We start from the raw sequence: 23,378 nt of genomic DNA, 5'->3' as shown, positions 1-23,378 counted from the left end.
TGGATCCGCATCCCCAGCCACTGGAGGGAAATCAGGCTGGCGGGGGCAGCGAATCCACCTCCCCACTCGGGTGGAGGGAAATCGGGCTGGTGGGGGCGGCGAATCCACCTCCCCACTCGGGTGGAGGGAGATCGGGCTGGCGAGGGCAGTGGATCCGCGTCCCCAGCCACGCGGAGGGAAATCAGGCAGGCGGGCGGGTGGCCGCGGCTCCCTGTGCGCCCCTGGAAAAGGGTGTGCGGGGGGGCATTTTGGGGTGCGTTGGCGTGCGCAGCCTACAGGGAACGGTGCCCGGGGCCGCTGCAGCCGGCAGCCTGTTTCCGCTGCCAGTGCCCTCCCACCGGGCCCCAAGGGGCGCAGCAGGAGAGCGCCAGAAACCGCGGCATCGGGCAGGAGCCGGGAGGTCAGAGGCACCAGCAGCTCCCCGCCCAGCTGGAGCTGTCGCGGCACACCTGGCTGTGTCTCGCGGCACACTAGTGTGCCGCGGCACACCGGTTGGGAAACGCTGGTTTAGAGTAATGTTTAAGACACTGGACCAAAAAGCAGGTTACTGTAAGTTCTAGTCCTACCTGAGGCACAAAAGTACATGGATGACCTTGGGCCTGTCACTCTCTCTCAGCCCTAGGAAGCAGGTAAGGTTAAACCACTTCCAAAAAATTTTTAAGGGCTAGCCCAGATAGTCAACAATGCATTAAAACCACACACAAAAATATCCACCCAGAGAATCTGAGAAGTTATTGGATGAATAAGATAATACATAAACACAAACCTTTTAAAATAACAATTTACCTAGTAAAAGACAGACGAACTGATTTTTTTTACTAAGCTGTAGTAAGATTAGCACAAAGTCACAATAAAAAGGTTTTTTTTTAAAAATGAAGTGTATATAACAAGGATATAAGGATTATGTCTAGAAGTTTAATTCACAGCATGTCTCTCTAGACAAAGAACAGTCATGCTGTGCTGAGTTAACTTCAAATTGCTGAGAGTCAGTTCTTTTATAATGCCCCTTAATTTGACTTGTAGTGTTGGAACACAGTGCACAAGTGGTGCTTATGAAATCTGAATTCTTAATCTTATTTAAGGATCTACAGACCATTTTCAAACCATTAAGGGATCCGAGGTGGGAAGAAGATTTTCGATTGCTTCGACAGACAGCCTCTATCTATCAACCACATTTGTACATGGGGCAGAAAGGACGTCACGATCCTTGCCAGATAACAGCACGTCTGATGATGCAGCAGATATCAACCCTTACAATTCTCAAACTTCCAAATCTTCAGGGGAAAGCTTGACTTTGTCTTCAGAGCCTGAAACAGAAAGACATAATGTCTCACTAAGCGAAGCGCAATCTATTGGTCCTTCAACTGAGTATTCACTAAAATATCCCTCTGGAGTTCCTACAACACTGTCACCAAATGGTTCAGCAAGTAAGTTTGCTATGTGGCAAAGAACAAAGGAAAAATGTAGATTGTAGATTGTATTGTGCATGTCCTTGAAGAGGGGTGGCATACAAATCCAATTAATAAATAATAAATATGTGTATATGCACATACAACATATTGTACGTATATTCAGCATCTATAAATTGCATAGACATAGCCAGTATGCAGAATCAAAATACAGTGGTACCTTGTCTTACGAACCCCTCATCTTATTAACTTTTCGAGATACAAACCCAGGGTTTGGAAAAAAATTTGCCTCTTTTTGCGAACTTTTTTCGCCTTATGAACCCGCCGCTGCCCCCGGGATGCCCCGCTTCCAGACTTCCATTGAAAGTGGAGTGCCCGTTTTTGCAATCCTGGGATTCCCCTGAGGCTCCCCTCCATGGGAAACCCCACCTCTGAACTTCCGTGTTTTTGCAATGGTGCGATTTCGCTGTGGCTTCCCTTGCTGGGAAACCCCACCTTCAGACTTCCGTTGCCAGCGGAGTGCCCGTTTTTGTGATCCTGGGATTCCCCTCCTGGGGTTTCCCTACAGCATTGCAAAAACGCAGAAGTCCGGTGGTGGGGTTTCCAATGGAGGGGAGTTTCAGGGGAATCCCACCAGTGCAAAAACAGACGTTTTGGCTTGAAAAGGGGGTAACTTTTGGGCTTGCATGCATTAATCGGTTTTCCATTGATTCCTATGGGAAACATTGTTTCGTCTTATGAACTTTTCACCTTACAAACCTCCTCCCAGAACCGATTAAGTTCGTAAGACAAGGTTTTACTGTACCTACATTTATTATTAACTATATCATTTGCTTGGATTTAGTGTGTGCAGAAGTAAATGTTTATGATCAAAAGGGCAACCACAATACATTCCGAGCCAATCAAATACGTTCAATATACCATTACAAAATGCAAGGGTACATTTCTAATTCACTGTGTTTAATAGTATAAATAACATGATTTCTGATACTGAACTATCTGCCATTTTAAACATGTGTCCAAATTACTATTTCAGCTATTTCAAGCACTGATAATTCAACTAGTGGGCCAAGAGTTTTGCATTTTCACACGATCAGCACTGGTAGTTCAGCCACATTCAGTGAAGATGAGCAGCAAACCACACAGCCTACAATTAACACTACAGTGATGGAAGAGACTGAAAGTGTCTCATCATATGTGGAAAACTTTGACAGCACAAGATCAAAACCTTCCTCCTCCAAGGCATTCTCTAGAATGACAGATTTACCTCTACAAGATTTAGATATCTCTCCATCTTCAACTGAGGCTTTCCAAATTCTTAGTTCATCCACCGATTCTTCTTCCAAAAATAAACTTTCAGGTTAGTTTTCTATTATATTCTTTTGCCAGCATCAAAGCCAATTCATGTCTGTTTTTCTTTCTTTAAAAAGTACAGTGATACCTCGTCTTACAAACGCCTCATCATACAAACTTTTCAAGATACAAACTCGGAGTTTAAGATTTTTTTGCCTGTTCTTACAAACTATTTTTACCTTACAAACCCACTGCCGCCGCTGGGATGCCCCGCCTCCAGACTTCCATTGCCAGCGAAGCACCCGTTTTTGTGCTGCTGGGATTCCCCTGATGCTCCCTTCGCTGGGAAACCCCACCTCCAGACTTCCGTTGCCAGTGAAGCGCTCATTTTTGCAATGCTGGGATTCCCCTGCTGGGATTCTCCTGCAGCATCACAAAAACATAGAAGTCTGGAGGTGGGGTTTCCTATGGAGGGGAACCTCAGGGGAATCCCAGCAGTGCAAAAACGGGCACTTCGGCCGGCAAAAGGGGTGAATTTTGGGCTTGCATGCATTAATCGCTTTTCCATTGATTCCTATGGGAAACGTTTCATCTTACAAACTTTTCACCTTAAGAACCTCGTCCCAGAACCAATTAAGTTTGTAAGACAAGGTATCACTGTAAATGAATTGTGCTTTTCTTGGAGAATATTTTATTTGATGTGTCTAAAAGTGAATCAGTAAAACATTTGGATATATTTATGGTTCTCTTTTTTAACTTTCAGATCAAGTAATATTAAATGTTCTCTGAATCTGTCATGTATTATTCCATTAGTAACTGACGGGTATAATAGGCACTGAGTTCCATGTTGGTTATGTATCTAATATTTAATGATTTTTTATGCTCTAGTCTGTGAATCTTTATCTTGAATTCTTTATAGTAAAGATGGCCAACTTGCCAATGGATTAAATGATAAACTATGTGTTCCTTTGGTTAATTGCAATGAAAAAAAAATGCAATTTTCCTATATCATGAAGAATACATTTGTATACTAGACAGTTCATTCTAAAATAGTATATTACAGTAATACCTTGCCTTACGAACTTAATTGGTTCCGGGATGAGGTTCATAAGGTGAAAAGTTTGTAAGATGAAACAATGTTTCCCATAGGAATCAATGGAAAGGCCAATAATGCGTGCAAGCCCATTAGGAAAATCCAAAATATTAAGGCTTTTTTTAAAAAAGTGGTGGGCAGACGAAGCTGAGGCGAATGGAGTGGGGGGAGGGAGTCTCAAGAAGCAAGGCAAAAAGAGCCTCTCTTGAGCTCCATGAGTCCCTGCCTCTCGTTTTTGTCCCCCCCCACTCTGCTCATCTCCCCCACACCTTTCACCTCCCTTGAGCTCCATGAGTCTTTCCCTCCCGTTTTTGCCCACCCCACTCTGCTCATTTCCCCCACACCTTTCTCCTCTCTTGAGTTCCATGAGTCTTTCCCTCCCGTTTTTGCCCACCCCACTGTGCTCATCTCCCCCACACCTTTCTCCTTCCTTGAGCTCCATGAGTCTTTCCCTCCCATTTTTGCCCACCCCACTGTGCTCATCTCCCCCACACCTTTCTCCTCCCTTGAGCTCCATGAGTCTTTCCCTCCCGTTTTTGCCCACCCCACTCTGCTCATCTCCCCCACACCTTTCTCCTCCCTTGAGCTCCATGAGTCTTTCCCTCCCGTTTTTGTCCCCCCCCCCCCCCACTCTGCCCAGCGGAGCGCCCATTTTTGCGATCCTGGGATTCCCCTGAGGCTCCCCTCCATGGGAAACTCCACCTCCTAACTTCCGTGTTTTTGCAATGCTGTAGGGAAATCCCAGGAGGGGAATTCCAGGATTGTAAAAATGGGCGCTCCGCTGGATTTCACCTGCTGGATTTCACCTGCTGGATTTCACCCTTAATCCTAGTTCATCTTTGCTATCATATATCCTCTGGTATAAAAGTTACTCCCAAAACATACATCTTCTGTCTGACAAGATCTCAGAAGTCCCTACTTAAGAAGACAGTGTCACAAAGGACCTGCCAAAGAAATCACAAAAAAGCAGGCAGTGTAACTAGATTATCCATTCCTTGGATTGGAATGCTGTGAGTCCGGTAAACCAGAAAGTAGAAGTTCCAGGATTGTAGCATTTATTTTGAAGTGTACTTTAGACCATTATCTCTTTCATTTCTGTCCCACAAATAGAAAGTTTATCTCAATAGTTAATCGTGATTTGTTTCTTTTTTCAGACACTGGAACAGAATACCAACCAAGGAGTGGGACTGACTTTGGGAAACAGACCTCTGTTTCTCATACTGACAGCACCTACACCTTAACTACCTTTGCCAAGGGTGGAGAAAGGACGTTGCTGTCTCTTCCAAACAACAGCACATCATCTGACTCCTCAGAAAGTTCCACTTACTCTGCGGAAATACCCAGCACCTCTGAGTCAGTTCAGTCTTTCTTTTCAAGTGAGATGAATTTTTCTGAAAATTCCACAGAACCTTTGGCAGTCCATTCCCCGAAAACACCAGAGTATTCATCTACAGTGAGTGAACCATACACAAGTCAGCATTACTCAGAATCAGAATCTGCATCCACTGACAGCTTGTCATTTTCATCTTCCTCTACAAGGCTGTCAGAGCAGGATTCACTTCCATCAGTTCACTCACCCACTTTGTTTTCCTCAGCCAAGTCTTCTGTCCCATCCTCTTCTTCTACTGTACCGTTACCATTATCATCATCTCCACCCACATCTTTAATGACATTTTCGCCCACGCTCTCATCCACAAAACAATCCACGTTGCCTTTCTTTCCCTCTGTATTGCCTTCACTTTCTTCAACGCCTTCATTGTTACAGCCTAGTGAAAGTCTTGAAACAAGTGTTTCTATGACTGAGCCTGAAGGAACAACGGGAGGAGAACTGCGCACGACAGGAACATCCCATGGTGAATACCCAACTATGGCATATCCATTGGTGAACCACACTATTCTGATGACAACTGGGACTTCTCTTCTGACTGAAATTACTGAACAGCCTGCCCACCATTCTTCGTCAAGAACCACTTCCCAAGAGGAAACGAAGGGATGGACACTTACTCTCCCAGGAATCAGTATTGAGAATGAACCCATTACAACTACCTCTTCACCCTATTTCCAGGAAATGACCACTACTTCTGAGCCAGCAAAAGCAACTACTGCTATACCATTGCATACCATCCCTGAAAATGATACTTTCCCTTCATCAACAATAACCATGGACAAAAAAGCTGCAGAAATAACACACACACCTGGAAAATTGCCTACTTCAGTATCAACTGTGAATTATTTGTTCACAACAAAGCTTCAAAAAGTTCCGTTACCCTCTCCTACTGAAATATCTTCTTTCCCTGGAATTCCCACAAAAATGGTGGAAAAGAGTAGTACAACTACTGTGAAAACCACAATGCCCAGGATTGTTGTTACCCCTTCTCCCTACATCTTAACTTCTCAGAAAACCACCATTCAGTCTTTTCCTGCTTCACTGATTCCCTCTAGACCAGCCACAACTGTGAATCTAGAAAGCTCAAAGAGATCTCCAACTGTCTATGGAAAAGGTACTTTTGTTTGCAAATGTTGGAAACAACATTAGCCTGAAAAATGAATTTAACTTGTGGTAGATAATTGCATTCTGGAATGGGAGCAATTTGCATAGATTAAAAAAAGTATTTGAATTTCATGGAGATCAGAGCAAAAAGTAAAAATGCCATATAGAATTAAAAGTTATTTGAAAATGGGGAAGGAAAATCTTTAAGCTATGAAAAGGCTAGGCAAAAAATAATATGTGTAGGTCAATTTCTTTAAAACAAATAGCAGCAAATATGCGAAGAAACACTTAAACATATCGCTAAGTAAGGGTGGAAATGTTGACTCTTTTCTACCATCACAAAGGCATATGCAATTTAATCAAATGGAAGAAAGTGAAAAGAAATCTCTAAGTATATTATCTACCATATGGCAGTGCAGTAGCTCAGCAGTTAAGAAACTGGGCTTGTTGAAAAGCCAACATTCCAAGTTTGAGACCCAAGTGCAGCATGATGGAGTGAGGTGTCATCCTTGCCTCAGCTCCTGCCAATCTAGCAACTTGAAAATCAGTGGTTGGTTGCTCCCGATTCAGACTGATTCTTATAACCTGTAGCGCCTACAGCAGGAAGCTCCACCCACCTGCCTGGGACACGTTGTGCAAGTGCGCGTGCAAACTGGTACCAAAAATATTTACAACTCACTACTGTTGCAAATGTGAGTAGATAAATAGGTACCACTACAGTAGGAAGGTAACCGTACTCTGAAACATCACACTGGCCACATGACTGTGGAAACATCTTTGGACAATGCTGGTTCAATGGTCTTGAAACAGAGATGAACACTACCCGCTATAGTCAGCAACAACTAGCAGAGTAAAATCCACAGAGATACTTTAAAAAAATTATCTAGCATTCCTGAAAATAATTGTATTATGCAAATGCTCACATCTCCTAATAATGCACTAGGCATTCACAATTACAGAATTCATGTAATCACCATGTAATCTGAAATCACAATTTGGAGTACAGTAGTACCTCTAGATACGAACTGCTCCACATGCGAGTGTTCCAAGTTACGAGCCACGAGGGGAGAGAAATTTCTGTTCCAGACCCAAGTCAAATTCGGGATACGAGCCGAGCGTCCACTAGGTGGTGCAAGAATCCTTGCTTCTGGTTATCTCGGAGGGGAAAAACAAAGTCTAAAGCCATTTGTTCCAGATATGAGTTGTTCGACATACAAGCTCCCTTCTGGAATGAATTAAACTCGTATCTAGAGGTACTACTGTACTTGGGGTCTATTTCAAGTCAATTGTTTGAGAAGAGTAAAACTTTGTCTTTAACATCAAGTGGCCAATATTATTACTAGCTGTAATAGGCTATCTTCCAGACAATAAATGCGTATGATACAAAGTACAACTTGTGGTATCTCAATATTGGAGAAGCTGAAAGTAGTGCCACAGCCAGTAAGGAAATGATTTGATAATTGTACAAGACAGCAAACAGGCCCAGCCCTTTCTTCTATAAATGATGTAAAGTTTAATTTTATCAGCTCTGGCCTATTGGAATAAATATTTTTTTGCTAAAGTGATTAATCCCTCTAAAGTTTTCTTTTCTATCTGGAGCTGGAAGAAGGCTAAATCCTGAGCTGGCCTTTTGCTAGTTCCAAGGTAAGTAACCTGTATCTGATTATATCTCCAATACCTTAGATTGTACTACAGAAATTCAGTGACCTCCATAATATCGGTATCATTCATTTTGTTTTAATTCAACTGTTTCTCTGCATAGCCTGGAATAGAGTGCTTTCTATTGAAGACATAGATGGTAATTCTACAATGGCCATTTTACTCCTTTTTCTCTCTTTTGTTTCAGATATAGATGAATGCCTGCCTAATCCTTGTCCACCTATGTCTAAATGCACTCGCGTACAAGGTTCATTCCAATGCATTTGTTCCTTGGGTTATCAGATGGGAAAAGGAAAATGCAACTTGGGTAAGAGCCAAGGAGCATAATAATAATAGCTAAAATATTGTCATTCATATATATATGAAGGTCTTGGCATATTCGGGTTTTTCCCCATGTAAGTTTCAGAGATTCTTGCTGATGTTTCGATGAGGTCCCACTCATCATCTTCAGGCTGGTTCTTTCAGATTTGGGCTTGGGCAAACAAAGCATGATCTGAGCTGCCTTCCCTCTATAAATACTGGTGGGTGGGTGTGGAATGCTGGCTCAGTTGCTGCAAGCTGTGTTGAAACTTCCTGGTTAGTTGGTGGGGTAACACCTTGAGTAATTGATGCAATTAATGTATGCAGATTAGTTGATGTTTGCAGATTAGGGGTGATATACTGAGTGGTTGTGGCAGTTGGAACCTGCAGACTAGTCACCTGTTTTGTAATGTATGTCTGTGGTGTAACATCCTGGGTTTTGGTTTGGCTGCGAGTTTGTGGTTTGGTCATATGTTTATGGTATGTGTCAGTTTGTTTTGTGTGCATGTCAGAGGGGGGTGCAGCAGTTGGAGACGCTGCTGTGGTTTGGTTTCTGGGTGGTGGTTGTATTTGGTCTGTAGAGTGGGTGTGGGTTTCTGGTCTGGTTTCAGTTTTTGTATCCCAGCCACAAAAACTGAAAACAGATCCAGAACAACACAGGACGCCACCACCAATCATCCTCACCAGACCCAAATCCATACCCACTCTACAGACCAAATAGTGAAAGCCCTGACTTGCAAATAAAAGGCATAAGAGTCAATATGTCTGTATGCATGAGAGAAAGAGAGACAGAGGGATCTAGTCTTAGTACAGTGGTACCTCGAGATACGAGTTTAATTCGTTCCGGACCTGGGCTCTTAAGTCGAGCAGCTCTTATCTCGAACGACTTTTCCCCATAGGAATTAATGTAAATAATTTTAATTGGTTCCAGCCCTCAAAAAACTCACAAAGTTAGTCTAAATTATGCAGAAAGACATGTTTTTAATGAAGAAATGTACATGTACATATAAATGAATAATGAAGTTTCTTTCACTTAACTTGTAAACTTTCTTAAACTTTTAAATTTACATATGTTCAACTTCTCTGCCACCCAATCCTGTAGGACAGAGGTCCCCAACCCTTTTTGCACCAGGGACCGGCTTTAAGCGATCAAGAGAGGAATGGGTGAATGAATGGACGGAGGGTGGGAAGGAAGGAAGGAAAGGGGGAAGGGACAGGAACAGAGGAAGGAAGCAAGGAAACTTATGAAAGGGGAGAGTAAGAGAGGAATGAGTGAAGGGAGGGAGGGAGGGAAGAAGGTGGGAAGGAGAAAGAAAAGAAGAAATAGAGGAAGGGAAGGTAAAAGAGAGAAAGAAAAAGAGCAAGAAAGAAAGAAAGAAAGAAAGGGGGAAGGGACAGGAACAGAGGAAGGAAGCAAGGAAACTTATGAAAGGGGAGAGTAAGAGAGGAATGAGTGAAGGGAGGGAGGGAGGGAAGAAGGTGGGAAGGAGAAAGAAAAGAAGAAATAGAGGAAGGGAAGGTAAAAGAGAGAAAGAAAAAGAGCAAGAAAGAAAGAAAGAAAGAAAGGGGGAAGGGACAGGAACAGAGGAAGGAAGCAAGGAAACTTATGAAAGGGGAGAGTAAGAGAGGAATGAGTGAAGGGAGGGAGGGAGGGAAGAAGGTGGGAAGGAGAAAGAAAAGAAGAAATAGAGGAAGGGAAGGTAAAAGAGAGAAAGAAAAAGAGCAAGAAAGAAAGAAAGAAAGAAAGAAAGAAAGAAAGAAAGAAAGAAAGGGGGAAGGGACAGGAACAGAGAAAGGAAGCAAGGAAACTTATGAAAGGGGAGAGTAAGAGAGGAATGAGTGAAAGGAGGGAGGGAGGGAAGAAGGTGGGAAGGAGAAAGAAAAGAAGAAATAGAGGAAGGGAAGGTAAAAGAGAGAAAGAAAAAGAGCAAGAAAGAAAGCTGCAAGCACCCCCCCGAGCCCCCCAGGCCGGCTGCAACCTTTTAAAACACGCGCGCCGCTTCGCAGCTGTCTCCTGAAGCCGAACGCGGAAGTTAGCGTTTGGCTTCAGGAGACAGCTCCTTGGCGCTTGTATCTCGAATTTGGGCTTGTAAGTAGAACAAAAATATCTCTCCCCTCCCAGCTCTTATCTCGAGTTGCTCTTAAGTAGAGCAGCTCTTATGTCGGGGTTCCACTGCTAACAAGGTGTCCTCTCATCCACAGTAAGGACGTTTGTTGGTCACTTTCCACTAACATTTAACACAACTGGAGGGACATATAGAGAACTACATCAAATTGAAGGAGTTATCATAAACCTGGTGAGTATAATAATTCTCCTTTAAATCACCTGATGCTTCAGTTTTCAGAGAGATAGGGAAGAAATGGGCAAGCTATGAGGGCAACTGTATGCCATTGACAGTTGGGTTGCTGTATTGTATTATTTATATCCTGGGTAAGTCCTGGGTTCAAGGCATAATTGCCAAACTTAGCATTCTTGGTTGAACTTATTTCCTCCTTGTTTTCAGCTGAACGAATCCCTTTCAACATTTCCTGGTTATTTTACTTCAACTGTTAAAGCCTCAAGGTAAGGAGCATATCACAATGAAAGAGATGGGGTATAATTTTGTATCTTCCTCCCTTATTTATTTATTCATTCATCCATTCATTCATTTGTCCAATACACAATGCATATGGAAGAGAATAGACATGAAGTAATATATATAAAGATAATATGTAAAAATAGAGGAGAAGATATATGAAAGGAAGAAAATATATATGATATATGAGATAAAGGAAAGGAAAAGGCACACTAGTGCACAAAAAGTAGTAGATCCTTGGAACAAACTTCCAGCAGACGTGGTAGATAAATCCACAATAACTGAATTTAAACATGCCTGGGATAAACATATATCCATCCTAAGATAAAATACAGAAAATAGTATAAGGGCAGACTAGATGGACCATGAGGTCTTTTTCTGCCGTCAGACTTCTATGTTTCTATGTTTCTCTTAGGAACCTGGAGAGGTCAATCGTGGATAGTCTAAGGATGAAATGTTGGGGGTTAGGGGTTGACACTATTGAGTCTGGTAATGAGTTCCACGCTTCGACAACTCAATTGTTAAAGTCATATTTTTTACAGTCAAGTTTGGAGCGGTTAATATTAAGTTTGAATCTGTTGCGTGCTCTTGTATTGTTGCAGTTGAAGCTGAAGTAGTCATTGACCGGAAGGACGTTGCAGCATATGATCTTGTGGGCAATACTTAAATCGTGTTTTAGGCGCCGTAGTTCTAGGCTTTCTAGACCCAGGATTTTTAGTCTATTTTCGTAGGGTATTCTGTTTCGAGTGGAGGAGTGAAGGGCTCTTCTGGTGAAATATCTTTGGACGTTTTCAAGGGTGTTGATATCCGAGATGTGGTATCGTTTCCAGACAGATGAGCTGTATTCAAGGATAGGTCTGGCAAAAGTTTTGTAGGCTCTTGTGAGTAGTGTGAGATTGCCAGAGCAGAAGCTACGTAGGATCAGGTTAACAACTCTAGAAGCCTTTTTGCCGGAGCAGAAGCTACGTAGGATCAGGTTAACAACTCTAGAAGCTTTCTTTCTTGATATGGCTGCGGGTGTGATAGATAGATAATGATATATATTGATATACAGGTGTGGGCTGCTCATAAGGGTTTTTTTGCTTCTGCACATGCACCTCTGGCTCCATGCACAATTTTGCTATCTCCACAGGTGCAGAAGCAAAATCGCGCTGGCCCCGCAAGCACTCACGAGCCATGGTGGCGAGCTCAGTTTAGCGTTCTAGCTGGAGCCCACCCCTGTTGATATAGAATAGAATAGAATAGAATAGAATAGAATTTTATTGGCCAAGTGTGATTGGACACACAAGGAATTTGTCTTGGTGCATATGCTCTCAACGTACATAAAATAAAATATATATGTGATATTATACAACACATATTCCATACTGACTTTATATTTTCTGTGTTATGCTTCCACAATTGGAGGAAGACTTTAACTTTAAATGGCTCACTCTCTCTTCAGGCAGGAAGGTACTGTCCAAATATCCATCCTGAGCACCTTTTCCATGGCTTCCAACGTCACTTTTTCTGAAGTAATTGGCACAGTGCAAAGCCGGATCCGAGCCTGCAAAGCTCCCACCCTACCCTGCCAGCTCATCTCTAACTTGACCCAGCTCTATAGAGGTACATATAATGTAGAGTTTCTTTTTTAAAAAGTGTCTTGAAATAAGTTTATCTACAATAAACAAAAGCATTTTCTTCAAAGCCGTCTTAGTTGAAATTGGAAACGTCTCAAAATGTCTAGAGACTGGAATGCAAAGATTGAGTCTGTTCTGACATGTGTAATTTGTATCATTATAAAAAAAATATTGCAGCAGAGGCGGAGTAACAACACGGACACAGAGCTGGATTTAAACTGGGTCATTTTTATTAATTAAATTAGCATAATTTATTAATTAAATTAGCATAAATTTAATTAAACCTAACAAGGACCCGCAGGGTCAAACAATTACTTCCGGGGCGGAAAATGACATCAGAAAAACTTCCGGGGCAACATATGGGCATAGCTCAATGCTGATCCAGGTGAAGTGCCATGTCCTCACCTGGATCCCAGCCATGCACCTGCATGTGGGAGGTCTCACCGTCTAGCCCCTGCAAGGAGATAGAAATGGGCGAGAATCAAAGGCAGGTTCCCCCCAATTGCTCAGATCAAACTAAAGGCACCATGAGCCCTTGGAGAGAACCTGCCAATCATCCCCAAAGATGCCCAACGGAGAACACACAGTTGCTAAACACCACCCAATTTCCACCCCTAACTTGCCAACCCAATGACCAAAGGTAAGCCAATTAAACTAATTGGGGAGCGAAGCACCCCCTAACCATCCATCCATCACCACAGTATGGAATAGGCGAAAAAACAGTCGCAGAAAATACTGAGACCACCAAAAATTCCTATTCGGTCCCCTAAGGGTGACCCACAGTAGCACACTGAAAGATAGGGAGGGCGGCTGGGTGTTCACCTGCTCGTCGTCGGGGCGAAAAGGAGGCCCCAAGCCTGCGCAGCCTCTTTTATAGGGCTGGCAGGCTCCGCCCCCCGATGACGTCATCAGACTGGGCCGATGCCCAAAATGGCCGGGATCGCACGAAATCTCGTGAGATCCCGGCCTTCAAAATGGTGGCTACGCAGGGAGCCGTGTCTCCCTGGCCCTGCCACAAATCCGGGCCAGGGATGAGTCACCGGCCATGCATTCTATACATGGGAAGGCTGTTTTCATTGTATGTGAGGCTTTCCATCTCAGAGATATGACTTGAACATTTGAAATGACCTGAGCACAGTTCTGAGAATCAAATATAAAGATAGCGGCTACAAAGGCATTGCGATTAGTTAGATTTTTCAAGAATGTTAATCTATTGGTGGAGATCCTCAGCTGTAATCACACAATTGCCCTTGAGATACTTTATGAAAAGGATTAGTCTGCCTGGCACCTCATGAAAGGCATGCAGAGAAAACCCACAAGTCAGAAAAACAAAAGCTGAAATACCAATGTAGAAAATTGCCAAGGTAGATAGATACAAATCCCACATCTTTAGCATGAGTTTTTCTCATGGGGCGTATATAATACAATAATTAAAAAAGAAAGCAGAGAGGCGTAACATTTCGTATCTCTAAAAGAACCTAAAAGGCATTGTGTGCTAAATTTCACACAGAAATTCAGCAACTCAAAGAAGAGCGAAGAAATCTTCTATAGCCTCATCTTCAGAAAAAGTGTTAATAGAGAAGAAGTTTGTTTCAGTTAAACTCCTTATTTTAATGCCTATTTTGCTTGGCAGCAAAGTCAGTATATTCTTACAGTGACTTTTATTTGGATGGGGCTCTTAGTTGCATGCAGTTTAGATAAAGACAAAAAGGCACTTTGGGACATCAAAAATTCTGCCTTCCCAGCTGTGGTTTTAGCTTTATTGGTATAACTCAAAATAAAACAAGATGAGTTTTATTTTATTTTTTTCTTTGGGGGATGAATGACTATAATTTTTCTTCCCATCTCAGAAGGGAAGCAATGTACAAAAACAAGTAAACGTTGTAATTTGCAAATTTATCCAGTAAAGATGCTTTTCCCCCCCTTTCCAAGCAAAAGTATAACACTATAAATGTATCCCCCCCCCTTATCTTTCTCTCTTTTTAGTTGGTGGTCTATGTAAACATAAAGATCCGGAATGTGATAAAGGGACTTCTGTGTGTGTAGACTTGGATGGCATTGCTGTTTGTCAGTGCAAACTTGGGTATTTCAAATATAACAAACTGGATCATTCATGCAGAGGTATTGTGCTTTACACAGCTAGGTGGCTGGGATTGGTCTTTATAATCTTTTGGTTCCAGTTCAAAGGATTTTATGCAGATCAACACAATTCCTTGCCTTTCTATGCATGCTAAGGAACTGAATAAGTATTAAGAGCTTATTGGGTTGCTCGGTCTTTTATTTGACTAGAGTAGAGATATTGGGGATATTGTCTTCTGCCTGCTCTCTGTGAAGCAATCATATTATCTTTTTGCACAGCCAGAAAAATAAATAAAATAAAAGGGAGAAGGCCAGGGAGGAGTCCGCTACGCCCATAATAAAAATTAAATTTGTAGAGATTACATTGTGCAGTTATTTCTGTCTTTGTTTTGTCTGATTTCCTAGGGAAGTAAAAAAAAGTTAATTGATCTTTATGCTCAGCCGTTCACGTTGTCTGAAAAGTATGAATTGTTTTCAAGCCCCAAACTGGATAATCCACAACTGGAGCCAATGCCATTTTCTGAAGATCCTATCAGCATAAGTTCCATTTGCTGCAAAACAAAATTTTCCCATCTGTGCCTCTTCAGGGACATTCAATTGTCTGCTGACTGAATCATTATATACATCAATTTTCAAATTTTATCTAGATTTCAGTAATGTGACCCCATTTTTTATTTATAATTGTAGCCGTAGCAATCTCTTCTATTAATCTGAATTTCAAATAAAAATAGAAAATCATGAAAAAATGCATATTTGTGAGATATTGCAATGAAATTGGATCTGATCCAGTCTGTTACGGAAAACATTTTATGAGCTCCACAAAAAATACTTTTATGGGCCAGAATATCTCCGGGACCGCCTTCTGCCGCACGAATCCCAGCAACCAGTTAGGTCCCACAGAGTTGGCCTTCTCCGGGTCCCGTCAACTAAACAATGTCGTTTGGCGGGACCCAGGGGAAGAGCCTTTTCTGTGGCGGCCCCGAGCCTTTGAAACCAACTCCCCCCAGATATCAGAGTTGCCCCCACCCTCCTAGCCTTTCGTAAGCTCCTTAAAACCCACCTCTGTCGTCAGGCATGGGGGAATTGACATGTTCCCTCCCCCTAGGCTTATAAAATGTATGCATGGTACGCTAGTGTGTATGATTGGTTTTAATTTGTGGTGTTTTTTAAAATTAATTTAAATATTGGATTTGTCTTACATTGTATTGCTATTGCTGTGAGCTGCCCCGAGTCTGCGGAGAGGGGCGGCATACAAATCTGATTAAACTTAAACTTAAACTCCAAGAGTACTTTGTAGAACTCATTGATTTCTCATATAAACACAGGAATACTAAAATATACTATAAATATTCTAGATCAATATTTCTCAAGCTTGGTAACTAAGATATGTGGACTTCAAATTCCAGAATTCCCTAGCCAGCCTCCATGCTGGCCAGGGAATTCTGGGAGTTGGAGTCCACACATCTTAAAGTTACCAAGCTTGAGAAATATTGATCTAGACCAGTGATGGTGAACCTATGCCACAGGTGGCACATGGAGCCATATCTTCTGGCACACGAGCCATTGCCCTAGTTCAGCTCCAATGTGTGTGCCAGCCAGCTGATTTTTGGCTTCCACAGAGACACTAGGAGGGCATTTTTGGCTTCCAGAGAGCCTCCAGGGGAGATGGGGGAGGGCAATTTTACCCTTGCCCAGCTCTAGGGAAGCTTTTGGGAGCCTGGGGAGGTGAAACACAAGCCTACTGGGCCCACCAGAAGTTGGGAAACAGGCTGTTTCCAGCCTCCAGAGGGGTGGGGCAGCTGTTTTCACCCTCCCCAGGCATTGAAATTATGGGTGTAGGCCAGGGGTCCCCAAACATTTTAACACAGGGGGCCAGTTCACTGTCCCTCAGACTGTTAGAGGGCCGGACTATTAAAAAAACCTATGAACAAATCCCTATGCACACTGCACACACGTTATTTAAAGTAAAAAACAAAATGGGAACAAATACAATATTTAAAATAAAGAAGTAATAAGTAATTTTGTTGTTGTTGTCGTGGTGGTTGCCCTGTGCTGGCCCCTTTCTTTCTCGCCTTTAAGGAGAGGAACTATTGCTGCTCTGCCATAGGGCAGCAGCAGTTTCTCTCCCTAAAGGCAGCAAAGGAAGGGGCCAATTGCAGGCCCGCTTTCCTCCCCGCCTTTTACCTCTGCACCTCCTCTTCGCTCAGCAGCCAACCGCGGTGAGTGGACAGGAGATTCGGGAGCTTATTATATTTATAGGTAAAATCTTGTGTGCTGCCGCAGGCCAGTTAAAAGACCTCAGCGGGCCGCATCCGGCCCATGGGCCGTAGTTTGGGGACCGCTGGTATAGGCTCTCATGCATGTGTAATTGCGTGTGTGCATGCTCTTTCGGCACCCCAGGGAAAGAGTCCTCTTAATTGGTCTGTTATAATAGACTAATATGAGTCTCTTCCTCTAGTCAGTTGTGATAATTTCTCCAAGGAATGATTGCTGTATGTAAAAGCAGGAATCAATAATAATGACTCAAAGGGAATATCTTACAGAATTTTGCCATCAGCGCCAATAGGAGAGAACAATCTGTAGCTCAGGGCTGAACTGTGGAGTCCTTGGTGCTTTCTGAGCTTGGTTTTTTTGCTTGCACACATGTCATTACCCAATTTCACCAACAATGTTTGGAATAATCACAAGAAAAAAATGATTGAAATGGAAAGTATCTGTTTAGTCACATAGTACTGAGAATATATGTAGCTCAGGGTTGAAATGAGGGGTCTTTGGCACTCTCTGAGCTTGGCTGTTTTCTTGCAGATGTTTCATTTTTTAAAATTTTATTTTATTTATTCATTTGTCCAATACATAAATACATAGGAAGAAAATAGACATGTGATAATATAAAAAGAGGGTGAAGGTGAACTTAGAGGAGAGGATATATGAAAGGAAGAGAATATATAAGATAGGTGAAAAAAAGGAAAGACAATTGGACAGGGGACAAAAGGCACACCAGTGCACTTATGTACGTCCCTTACTGGCCTCTTAGGAACCTGGAGAGGTCAATCGTGGAGAGTCTAAGGGAGAAGTGTTGGGGGTTAGGGGTTGACACAATTGAGTCCGGTAGTGAGTTCCAAGCTTCAATAACTTGATTGTTGAAATCATATTTTTTACAGTCAAGTTTGGCGCGGTTTGTATTAAGTTTGAATCTGTTGCGTGCTCTTGTGTTATTGCGGTTGAAGCTGAAGTAGTCATTGACTGGTAAGACATTGCAGCATATGATTTTGTGGGCAATGCTCAGATCGTGTTTTAGGCGTCGTAGTTCTAGGCTTTCATTATCCAAACTAGGTAACATCATCAATGCATTGTTAATGAAATGTCTTCAAGAATGTAACCAAGCTGAGAAAGCACCAAAGGCCACATGGTCATACTGTGCTTAGCTGCTTAATTGGAAAATGTAATAATTATCTGATTAGAGATGCTGTTCTCCTTGATTGATTTCAGTCTGCCCTAGTGCTTCCAGATTTCCTTGTCAATTGTTGGCCATTCTGATAGGTGCCTATATCTCAGCTGACATTTTTTACCATCGAAAGACTGGGCAAGGATATGAGTCGGGGCTGTGTATCTATTTTATCTATGTTTATTTCCCATCTATAATTACCTCCAAGCTGATTTTCCCTCTGCAAAGGGAAAAAAAAGTCTTTTTATAGTTTTATGTCTTCAAATACCTTTCTCCCTCTCCGCATATGAAGTTTGGAGTTGAGCTGAACTCCTGTTGACTTTGTAATATATTTTTCTATACGGAGTCTTCAATCACAGCCACCATGTGAAATAATACTGACCTCTACTGGTCATTTGGTTTAAATATATTTAACTACCAACTGACCTTTTTTACATACCGGTATATAAAAAGTCCATCACTTTTTACTTTCTTAATTATCTTAAACCACCTTTACATTGTATTCTCTGAGGCTCACTGTTTGGAAATTAAAAGACTGACACAATTGATTTGATGGAACTGATACAAAAAAAATCTGCTATTGTCTCATAGCAAATACAATTTGAAACTTATTTTTGGAGAAAGCATTGTACAAGATATTGCAGCTTAATAACAAGAAACCCTTTATATTGTACCACTAAAGTAATCCTTTGAATCTCAATCTTTATATTTTTTTTCAGCCATTGGCATTTTATTCATCAACATTTTTTCTCTTGATTTTTAGCATGTGAAGATGGCTATAAACTCGAAAATGACACTTGTGTGAGGTATGAAAAATAAGGAGCTATTTTTTTTTCTTTTCCCCCAATACATTGTATTGAATATAAGCCTAGGTGTCCTCAGCTGCCCATGTCCATTGTGTGGAGCAGGGAGGAGGTCAGGGAGGAAATGAGGTCTGCCATTTTGGTCTAGTTGTTAAGGTCCAGGCTAGAAGGGCGAAACTGAGTTCGAGTCCAGCCTTACCCATGAAAGCAAGCTGGGTGACCTTGAACCAGTCACACTCTCCAACCCAACTCACCTCACAAGGTTGGGGAAAATAAGAGAAGGAAAGTGTGTTGGACATGCTCATTGCCAGAGTTGGGTTCCTCCAAGTTTGGACTGGTTTGCCCAATCCGGTAGCAACCTGCTGGTGACATTACGATTATGTCATAGAACCATTTTGGTCAGTGCTGGTCCATGGGCACCACCATTTATTTTATTTTATTATTTCATTTCATTTATTTTATTATTTTATTTTATTTTATTATTTTATTTTATTTATTTTATTTTTATTTTATTTTATTTTATTTTATTTTATTTTATTTATTTTATTTATTTTATTTATTTTATTTATTTTATTTATTTTATTTATTTTATTTATTTTATTTATTTTATTTATTTTATTTATTTTATTTATTTTATTTATTTTATTTATTTTATTTATTTTATTTATTTTATTTATTTATTTTATTTTATTTATTTTATTTTATTTATTTTATTTTATTTCATTTTTTTTATTTAAGAATTTTTATTTCTGCTGAGCATGCACAGAAGCCGAGTTTCCAGCACTACATACGCGTCACCATCTTGTTTTTGGCTATTTTTGTGTATTTTTAAATTTTTTTGGTACTGCGCATGCATCTGCACATAAAACATACCCGCCCATATAGTGCAGGAGGAAGCAAACCGGCAGCAGGGTAAGTTGCCCTGAGCTATTTGTGAAAACAATAAGTATACAACTTTTGTTGCTGTTAGAGGAATGAACCAAGATAACGGGATAGTAACAGTTCTCAGATAAATCAGTCCATGGGAGGAAGCAGAATGTTAGTGTTAGAACTTACAAGAAAGGGGTCCTTTTTTACTTCATTCATTGTGGATGAATGGGTTCCTACTGAAGAGATTGTGGGTTCATATATAAGGGACCAAAACAATATCTCCACTGTTTTCTTTTCAGGTGTCCATTTGGATTGGGGGGATTCAACTGCAGGAATCGTACGTATCCAGGCCAATGTTCTTACGTACTCTATATAGTTTTATTTGCATTCCTTAATTTTAATACTTCCTTCAATTGTAGATTATCACCGATAAGCATATCTGTGATAAATCACCTATAATTGAGGGTTATCCGGAAAGTAAAGCTACAAGGCACGTAGCTCTCATGGGGAATGTTCATGGGGGAAGTTGCTCTCTACATGGGGCTACCTTTGAAAAATGTTCGGAAACTTCAGATTGCAGCCGCGAGAGCCATCGTGGGGCTTCCAAGATTTGCCCATGTTTCCTCAACACTCCGTGGCTTGCATTGGTTGCCGATCAGTTTCCGGTCACAATTCAAAGTGTTGGTCAAGACCTTTAAAGCCCTACAGGGCTTTGGACCAGACTACCTCTGGAACCGCCTGCTACTGCATGAATCCCAGCAACCAATAAGGTCCCAAAGAGTTGGCCTTCTCCAGGTCCCATCGACTAAACAATGTCGTTTGGCAGGCCCCACGGGAAGAGCCTTCTCTGTGGCAGCCCCGGCCCTCTGGAACCAACTCCCTCCGGAGATTAGAATTGTCCCCACCGTCTCTGTGTTTCGTAAACTACTCAAGACTCATTTATACCGCCAGGCATGGGGGAGTTGAGATATTCCTTCCCCCTAGGCCATTACAAGTTATGCATGGTATGTCTGTGTGTATGTTTGGTTTTATGATAAGGGTTTTTAGTTGTTTTATTATTGGATTGTCACATGCTGTTTTTATCATTGTTGTTAGCCGCCCCGAGTCTACAGAGAGGGGCAGCATACAAATCCAATAACTTATTATTATTATTATTATTATTATTATTATTATTATTATTATTACTGTTGTTTAGTGGGAAGCCAGTGGAAGAGAACAAGCAGTGCCACTGGTCAGTAGATCATCAACTGGCTTTGTGGGGAAGGTTAAAGATGAGCGTCCTCATTCCGTTTCCCTCCAAGTGTGAAGTGCACACTGTAATACGCTACTTCAATGCTAAGGGCATGAATGCTGCTGCGATGAGTGTCCAAGATTTTTCTCGATTGCTGAGTCTTGAATTATTTGGCTAAAGGAGAATGGGTATGGCGCCACTGCATTGATTGACGTTTGCTCTCTGGAGTATGGTGATAAACCTAAGTTTCATCTCCTGTCACTATACAGTTGAGAAAAGCCTCACCTTCAATCTCAAAATGGTCAACAAATTCTTGGGCGGAACTGACTGTCAATTTTGTGCGCTGCAGTAAGCATCTTGGACACCCATTGCAGCAGCGTTCATGCCCTTAGCATTCAGGTAGTGTATCACAGCCAGACTGATTTTTGTTCGGTTCCCTCCAAGATCTGAATTGGTTGAATCTTTCCTACTAACATTGGATTGAGATAGACATTCCCTGACTGCAACATAAGTTAGATGTCTGTGGAGATTTTCAGTCACCCAGGTTGTCCCAAAAGGTGCTTTTTCAAAAGACATCTGGACTTTCAGCTTTTTCTTTGAAGACGTTTCGCTTCTCATCTGTTGTGTTTGGGCCTGGGCCAGCCGTTGCTCCCACAGATGGGAGAGACGCAGCACAAAGTGAATGTGAAAGCCTGGGTGACAGCCAGGAAGATGTGGCTGACAGCCAGGAAGACGTGGCAGACAGCCAGGAGGGCGAGGCCACTGGGACGCAGGATTCAGCAGACAGCCTAGGGGATTTGGCATGCAGTCCCTCAGACAGTCTTTCGTCCCTGGGTTCTTCTGCAGATCAATATATTGATCTGCGTAGCCGAAGAGCTATGCAAAGAAGGGATCGCTTTAAGGAGTATTACAAGTCATTATAGGAGCACCTGGGCTGGGTGTGGTTCTTATACTGAGGGCTGGGTGTGGTTCCCTTAATGAGGGCTAAAGGTATAAAAGGGAACAACGGCCCAAGGCAAACTGTGGCTGTTTATCTGTGTTATTTTGTGGTTCCTGCTCTGAAGTTTCTGTTCCGTGCTGTTGGAGTTTTCAACCCAGCTTTTTCAGACAAGTGAGAGGTGAAAACTCTGGGACTTGCTCTTTGCTTCAAAGATTCAAAAGGACTCCTGAAACATCTTTGCTCATTCCCGGTTGTCTTTGTTTGTTTTTTTCCTGTGTTTTTGTATGCGGCTGAAGTAAGCCTTGCACTATCAGTGTTTTTGGACATTAAGAACTGTTTTGAGTAACCCTTTTTTGTTTATTTAATACAAGTTTGCTGATTAGCAGAGCATGTGTGTGTTTGATTTCTTTTCCTTGGACTATTACGCATTGCCTGAGCCAGTCAGGCAGAACATCATCCAAGAAGCTTCTTCAGCCCCTCAGCTCAGCCATTACCCACTATCCTGTCAGAGCTGAAGAAGCTCTTTGGATGAAAAGTGAAACAACTTCAAAGGAAAAGCAGAAAGTCTAATTGCCTCTTGAAAATGCACCTTTGCAACAGCATAAGTCAGAGTTTCCAGCTAGGGGACTTTTTCCAGAGAACAGGAAACTGACAGCTACTTATTGCTAGTCATTCTAAGGGTGGGGGTGGGGAAGTAATAGTGCTTAAAATGGCCTGTTCTTTGTTTTAGCATACCAGCTTATCACCATCGTGATTGCAGCAACTGGAGGGGGACTTCTGCTCATTATGGGAATAGCCCTCATAGTCACATGCTGCCAGTAAGTACCATAAACGTCTCAGCCTTTGATGTTTTTAAACTATTGAAATAACGTTAATGAGAAATAAAAGTAGTTTTTAATTTTTGAAAAGGTCCCTATGGATTATATCTTTATTTATCAATTTGCTTTGCCTATTTGAACAATAGCTAGCTTTGCAAACATCAGGAAGGGGTAGGTTCCTCCCAGTTCGGACCAGTTCGCCTGAACCTGGTGACATTATAGTGCTGGTCTGTTGGCGCCGCCATCTTTTTTTTAAAAAGCGATTTTTTCCCCCCCTTCTGTGCAGAAGCTGAGTTCCCAACACTGTGCATGAGGTTGCCATCTTGTTTTTGATGTTTTTATTGCTTTTTTTAAAAAATGGGGGTTTTGCACTGCACGTGCCCATGCATGGCTACGTGCTGTGGGAGGAAGCCAACCAGTAGCAAGATAAGTTGGGACCCACCCCTGATCCAAGCTGACAGAAAACAGGTTCAACCATGTCGTAAAGCTTGTGCTGGCAATAATAAGCAGGTGTTCCAATACTGAAAAGAGGAAAATATTTTTTGAGATTATTCATTTCATGTTGTTAAAGAAGAGAGTTGCATATCCTTGTTTCCCTGCCTTCTGTCCAAATAAAGTATTATATCCTAGCTACAATTCTGTGATTGGTAGATTAAGCTAAGAAAAAACAATCTTTTATCATTCTCTAGTATAGTACTTAGACTTATATACCGCTTCACAGTGCTTTACAGCCTTCCCTAAGCAGTTTACAG

General features: G+C 41.8%; 1 protein-coding gene across 3 annotated transcripts in view; it reads left to right on the top strand.

The window, feature by feature from the left end:
* The window catches only part of LOC139155626 (protein HEG homolog 1-like), a 96,664-nt gene that overhangs the window by 64,118 nt on the left and 9,168 nt on the right, over positions 1-23,378 (top strand). For 2 of the 3 annotated variants that reach the window (XR_011557099.1, XM_070730835.1), the window contains exons 12-22: positions 1,083-1,427; positions 2,446-2,769; positions 4,950-6,296; positions 8,133-8,252; positions 10,448-10,542; positions 10,750-10,808; positions 12,266-12,426; positions 14,427-14,561; positions 18,728-18,770; positions 19,937-19,974; positions 22,539-22,626. Coding sequence is in view for 2 of the 3 variants with exons in the window: in XM_070730835.1 (XP_070586936.1) it covers positions 1,083-1,427; positions 2,446-2,769; positions 4,950-6,296; positions 8,133-8,252; positions 10,448-10,542; positions 10,750-10,808; positions 12,266-12,426; positions 14,427-14,561; positions 18,728-18,770; positions 19,937-19,974; positions 22,539-22,626 (2,755 nt within the window). In the remaining variant the exon portion in view is untranslated. The remainder of the gene's footprint in view (positions 1-1,082; positions 1,428-2,445; positions 2,770-4,949; positions 6,297-8,132; positions 8,253-10,447; positions 10,543-10,749; positions 10,809-12,265; positions 12,427-14,426; positions 14,562-18,727; positions 18,771-19,936; positions 19,975-22,538; positions 22,627-23,378) is intronic. The other variant, XM_070730846.1, reaches the window with a different exon arrangement.

The sequence above is a fragment of the Erythrolamprus reginae genome, chromosome 1 (assembly GCF_031021105.1).
Source record: "Erythrolamprus reginae isolate rEryReg1 chromosome 1, rEryReg1.hap1, whole genome shotgun sequence".
Classification (NCBI taxonomy): Eukaryota; Metazoa; Chordata; class Lepidosauria; order Squamata; family Dipsadidae; genus Erythrolamprus; species Erythrolamprus reginae.
Note: the sequence above shows the minus strand (reverse complement) of the source record. Positions and strands in the feature narration are given on the sequence as shown.